The 6,206-nt window shown below is 54.6% G+C and overlaps 1 protein-coding gene across 1 annotated transcript; it reads right to left on the bottom strand.

The window, feature by feature from the left end:
- Positions 1–292: 292 nt before the first annotated feature.
- Positions 293–5,994, bottom strand: LOC116939224 (apelin receptor A-like). The gene has a single exon (XM_032947369.2). It carries the CDS (start codon positions 5,216–5,218, stop codon positions 3,692–3,694), a length of 1,527 nt encoding a protein of 508 aa, XP_032803260.2. The 5' UTR covers positions 5,219–5,994; the 3' UTR covers positions 293–3,691.
- Positions 5,995–6,206: the final 212 nt, after the last annotated feature.

Genomic DNA, 6,206 nt, shown 5'->3' with positions numbered 1-6,206 from the left:
ACTCACAGACAGACACACAGACTCACAGACAGACACACGGACTCACAGACAAACACACGGACTCACAGACAGACACACGGACTCACAGACAGACACACGGACTCACAGACAGACACGGACTCACAGACAGACACACGGACTCACAGACAAACACACGGACTCACAGACAAACACACGGACTCACAGACAGACACACGGACTCACAGACAAACGCACGGACTCACAGATAGACACACAGACAGACACACGGACTCACAGACAGACACGGACTCACAGACAAATGGACACTTCCTGCATCTCCGTCTCGTTTTATTTATCGGACCGGCCGCTGCTTCATGTCACAGCCGTATATCGCTCACGTCAATCAATCAGCGCAAAGGAGCACCCATCAATCACTGCAGTACATGTAGACTGTACATATGCGTATATATTGCAGGCCTATAGCTGTGTGCGTTTGGGGGAGGTGGGGGGGTATGGGGTAGAACAGCTAATCACGGTCCAATTCCCACGGTCAATTAAGCTTCGGTCACGTGACCAATGGTTAATTGCACTGAGGAGCGGGGAGGGGCTAGGAGGGGGAGGGGCTAGGAGGGGGAGGGGCGAGATATAGAGACGCGTTAATCCATCATCACAAATCAGCGTTTATGTTAATAACAACTATCCCTAGCAACAGTACACATATAGCCAAGAAGCGAATTCTAAATTACGACAGGCACCCCACGCGTCCTTTGGACGTCACCTTACGTCCCTCCCTCCCTCGGAACGCAAAATCCAGCCAGCGAAACGTATCTCTAATCAAGTGTACCGTCGAAATGAAAGTGTGAAATGCATCTCATACTGCCGGGTACTGTAATCCTTCATTACATTGGCAGTGGTGCACGAACGCAAACAATACAGACGTCAAGAACGCAGTGACCCTGAAAAGGAAAACAATATGGAATAGTCGACGTTTCGAGGAATGATCCGCATTTATGTGCTATGAAGAAAAGCCATTGCTCTTTAGGCCACACGGTGCTTTGGATTCGTAATTCTATTGATTGTTGGGTTAGATCGTGTATAGGTATCATGCCAATGTTTAGCTATCGCAGGGTTCGACAAGGATTATAAAACTATAAACTATTTTCATTTTACAAGGTGTCATGACCCACTGAGCTACGTAGCTTTTTTTCAGAAGCGACCTGGCCACAAATGATAGCTCAGTGCAGTGGCTTATCACCATGTGGAAATTTACAGCAGTCAAATACGATGAACGCGTGATGTTTCTAAATGTGTGTGGGGGGGGGGGGGACCCCCGAGGAACCGGAGAAAACCCCCACGTGACCACGGGATAGAGAGAGAGAGAGACGCATCCTCCAAATATACAGCAACAGGCGTCAGGGTTGGAATCGAACCCACGACCTCCTGTACACCAGGCGAGGAAGTTAATCAACGTGTCAAGAGCCGTAACATTGCACTGCGTGGTGAGTACGAGACGGTGGTTCCTTCATAAACAATGTGAGGGAACAGACCTTGAAGAGCAGCCTGCGGATCCAAGAGTCGCAGGCTGCCGACCCCTGAGCTACACTCTCCACCGCGCGACTCGTTTGGTTTTTCAGATAAACCATTAGGAGGGGGGATGAGGACGAGGAATGTTGAAAAGCGAGCAAAATGTTCACAGTTTTGTCCGACGTTTCGCTGGATATCACATCGAGCATCGCCGGGCGTTAACAGCAGCTCGGCTCTCCATTCAACGAGCTTGGCAGTGTCATTGACGATTGTGTTGAAGTTTGTTGTTTTTATACTAACAACAACAAAAATAAGTGTCGATTTCAACTCTTCGATTGTTTCAATGATTTCTGACAACTGAATGTAATGAAGTTATGTCGGAGAGACGTGTTCGTAGTCACGTGACACACTCAGTAGTAATTTGTTCATAGCGCCCCCGATTGGCTGCCACCACCGCTGCATGTAGAGCAAGGCAGGTGAGCGCGGAACACGGGTGAGTGGGTGGAGCAGGTAGGGTGAGCAGTACAGGTGAGTGGGTGGAGCGGGTGGGGTGAGCAGTACAGGTGAGTGGGACGGGTGGAGCGGGTGGGGTGAGCAGTACAGGTCAGTGGGGCGGGTGGAGCAGGTAGGGTGAGCAGTACAGGTGAGTGGGACGGGTGGAGCAGGTAGGGTGAGCAGTACAGGTGAGTGGGGCGGGTGGAGCAGGTAGGGTGAGCAGTACAGGTGAGTGGGTGGAGCGGGTGGGGTGAGCAGTACAGGTGAGTGGGACGGGTGGAGCAGGTAGGGTGAGCAGTACAGGTGAGTGTGTCGAGCGGGTGGGGTGAGCAGTACAGGTGAGTGGGTGCAGCGGGTGGGGTGAGCAGTACAGGTGAGTGGGGCGGGTGGAGCGGGTGGGGTGAGCAGTACAGGTGAGTGGGTGGAGCGGGTGGGGTGAGCAGGACAGGTGAGTGAGACGGATGGAGCTTGTGCAAGCTGTTCTTAAGTGGTGAGCAGCGACGCTTTGTTTTGTACATCAGTGGCACAGCGAACCAACGAAAATACGTTTCTATGGAACAGTCTTTCCTAGCGTGTGTCTGTGCGCGTGTGTGTCGGTGTATCTCAGTGTGTGTCTGAGTGTGTGGGGAGTGGGTAGCGCGCTACGAAACCTGCGAGCCGAGTTCGATTGCCGCTCACGGCAGGCACCGGTGACGAATATTTGAACTGGTCCTGGACCTCTGCTCGGTCGATTCAGTCTGAAATGAGCAACCTAGTACGGTGTGGAGTAAAAATTAAAAAAAAACATCAGCACTGGGTGCTGACCACCCGTCCCCTCGTGTGCCGTGTCGATCTTAAGAGGTGCTCGCTAGCAGCACTTGCCCCAAAAATCTGTTAAAGGCTACTTGGGGAATCTTTGTCTTGTGTGCCAGTTTGTATCGTAAGCCTCGACCGGACTCAAATAAAGCCGCGTGGGGAGGACGTGGCGAGATATTTTTTGCGATGGATTTTATTTATTTACAGATATTAATTAATTTAAATCACAATGCATTCCAAGAACTCCAGGACCTACTTCTCTTGCGCAGTGCCCGACTTTGGAATGTCCTTTTGACCAATCTTAATATTCCACTTTTACCTTCTCGAGCCACGGATTAAATATGTCACGATTGCGACCGCTATAACTCGTGCATTTGTTTTTTTGTACGTACATTTTTAAAGAACTATGCCATTGTGTATCCTGTTTAACAGAAAGTTCTGGCTTGGGTGGCGTGTAAATAAAGTCGGTCTGTCACATTCACTCCCGGCAAAGGACATCTGTGAAAAAAACAAGAGCTTTGTCGCTCATCGGATTTTCTCCAGGATAGACACAGACTCTGATTCTCTATCGTCAGACGGTCTTGCGCTGTGGTCCCTCCTTGTAATTTAGCCGCTTAGCTCCACGGAGCCTTGGCAGCTGGGGAAAATAAAGCCTGGGGTCTGAAAAATCGATCCCGATTCCACCCGAATAGCAATACAAGCTCAATAAGTCTTAATGCAAGCGGATACAAAGTCCGCTCTACGGCGGGAACGAAAGCACGACACCAAAAGTCAAAGCCGGTGGGTTCCATTGACGCATCTCTCCTGGTTACGGTTCCCCACCCCACCTGAGCCCGTAGTGGACATTCCACGTTACTACGACCGGGGCTGGGACATCCGAGCCGAGAGCACGATAGCCCACGTCCGTGTCACCGCGTTACTTATCGCCACGAAGGGGCGACTCGTGCTGAAATCGAGTCGGACTTTTGCGCAATTCCGACGTTTCGGTCTCCGTGTGCGCGCGCGCGCCCTGCGGCGCCAGAAAGCGGCCGCAGCACAAAGCGGCGACGGCGTCGCTCGCGTTCGACTCGTTGCCGGCGGCCGCGTCGGCCGTGTCGGAGCGAGACGAGGGCTCGTCGCGAGACGCCGTCGCGGCGCCGGATCCGCCCGCCGAGCTGACCTGCGCTGCCATGAGCGCCTCGAGGGTGGCGCAGCGCAGCACGCCGAGGCAAGTCGACCTGAAGTGTGGGTCGAAGTAGGCGTAGAGGAAGGGGTTGAGGCAGCTGTTCACGTAGGCGAGGCTCACCGTGTAGGGCAGCCCCACGAAAATGAAACGCTCCAGGCCGCAGCGCGTGGGCAGCACGCCGAAGTGAACGAGCGCGTTCGTGACCTTCACCGCGTGGAAGGGCAGCCAGCAGACGGTGAAGGTGAGCACGAGGTTGAAGATGGTCCTCAGCAGCCGCCGACGCTTGCCGCTCTCCCTGCGCACGTGCGTGAAGTGGTTCTGGATCTTGGCCATGATGCACGCGTAGCAGTAGATCATCACCACCTCGGGCAGCACGAAGCTCGCCGACGTGTGGAAGAGGCCCGCCATGGCGTTCCACCAGTCGGGAGACATCTCCCCGTTGCTGCTCAGCGAGGAGTACTCCACCACGCACACCACTCGGCCGCCGCTCGCGTCGTAGTCGTCGTCTTCGTCGTCGAGGAAGTTGCCGCCGTAGCTGGCGTCAGCGGGGTCTTCGGCGATGGTCTTGGTGGTGGCCAGAGCGGCCGTGAACAGCGCCATGAGCGAGGAGAAAGTCCAGACGCCGGCGAGCAGAGCCTTGGTCACGCGCGCCGTGCGGAACGAGTGGCACCTCATCGAGCAGACGACGGCCACGTAGCGGTCCAGGCTGAGACAAGTGAGGCAGAAGATGCTCGCGTACATGTTGAGCATGGACACGCAGCTGCTGAGGGTGCAGAGGAAGCCCCCGAAGGGCCAGTGGTAGCCCAGTGCCGTGTAGGCGGCCCAGAGGGGCAGCGTGAGGACGAAGACGAGGTCGGCGGAGGCGAGGCTGGCGATGTAGAGATCCGTGTTGCGCTTGCGCGTCTTGAGCCGCGCGATGGTCCACACCACCAGGCCGTTGCCCACGAGGCCGCACACGAACACCAGCGAGTAGACGATGGGGATGAGCGTCGGCGTGACGTTCCACTCGCTGTAGTCGCACTCTGTGTCCACGGTGTCGTAGCCGTAGTTGTAGTCGTAGGGGAAGCCGCCACTCGTGCGGTTGGAACTGCTGGATGCGGTACTCGTCTCGTTGAACGATGATGATGATGACGATGACGGCGACGATGATGAGAGTGGTGCTGATGATGTTGGTGAGGTCAAAGGCAATTCCGGGTCTTGATATGCCTCCGAGATGCTGTTGGCACTGCCGATGCTGATGGTGACGGCGGTGACGAGGACGGCCGAGACGATATCCATTTGTGTGTGCGGGGGGGGGGTCTCTCGCAAAGAGGGGGCTCAGTTGGAGCGGCAGGGTCCGCTCGTACGACAAAAGCTGTGCCGTGGGATGGGGGTGGGGGGGGTCCGTGTCGCTGAAGTCGCCGCACAGCACTCGCCTCGGATGCTGCTGCCGCTGCTGTTTATATCAACGTCCGTGTCGCCTTCGCAAGGTCCCCAGGGCACCTCGCATCTACGCACAACGCTCCAGGTGTTCAAGAAGGAGGGTCGGCGCCCCCCCCCCCCCCCCCTACAAAGCTCTCTTCCTCGATTCCCAGCGTGCAGCTCCCAAAGAGAGTGGGGTGGGTGGGTGGGTGGAGATCTCACAAAACACAACAGCAACACAACAGCAACATAACAACACAACAGCAACACAACAACAACACATAACAACACAACAAACCAACACAACAACAGAACAACTCAGCAACAAGAACACGACACCAGAACAACAACAACAACAACACAACAACAGAACAACTCAGCAGCAAGAACACGACACCAGAACAACAACAACACGACACCAGAACAACAACAACAACAGAACAACAACGGGGCAGCGACAGCACCACAGCATGCGCGCTCACGAATTGGACCTCGCGCATGAAACAAGATCCGAGTTTGCGGGCAACTCAATCGACGAAACGAAACGCTCGCCCTAATTTATTCCGCTGGGAATAGCAGCGGAGATGTGTGACTGTTATCGCGACTCATTGCATGGAGCCAGTGACCGCAGACGCTATGAGTGAGATTACGGTGACGGGGTGTATAGTGTTAGGGGTAGGGGTGGAGGAGGGGGGGGGTTAAGTAGCGTGAGTCGTGTTTGGAGTTTTACGCTTTTGGGGTTTGGGTGGGGGAGGGGATTATTCTTTTTTTTTAAACGAAATTATTTGGAAATTCTAATATTGCTACGAAACCCCCAACTGCCGCTACTGTTAACGTCACGAGCTCTTTGATGTGATGATGATGC

Source organism: Petromyzon marinus, chromosome 5 (assembly GCF_048934315.1).
Source record: "Petromyzon marinus isolate PM22_M1 ecotype Great Lakes invasive population chromosome 5, UKy_Petmar_22M1.pri1.0, whole genome shotgun sequence".
Classification (NCBI taxonomy): domain Eukaryota; kingdom Metazoa; phylum Chordata; class Hyperoartia; order Petromyzontiformes; family Petromyzontidae; genus Petromyzon; species Petromyzon marinus.
The sequence above is the reverse complement of the archived record's forward strand: the minus strand, read 5'-3'. Positions and strand labels throughout refer to the sequence as shown.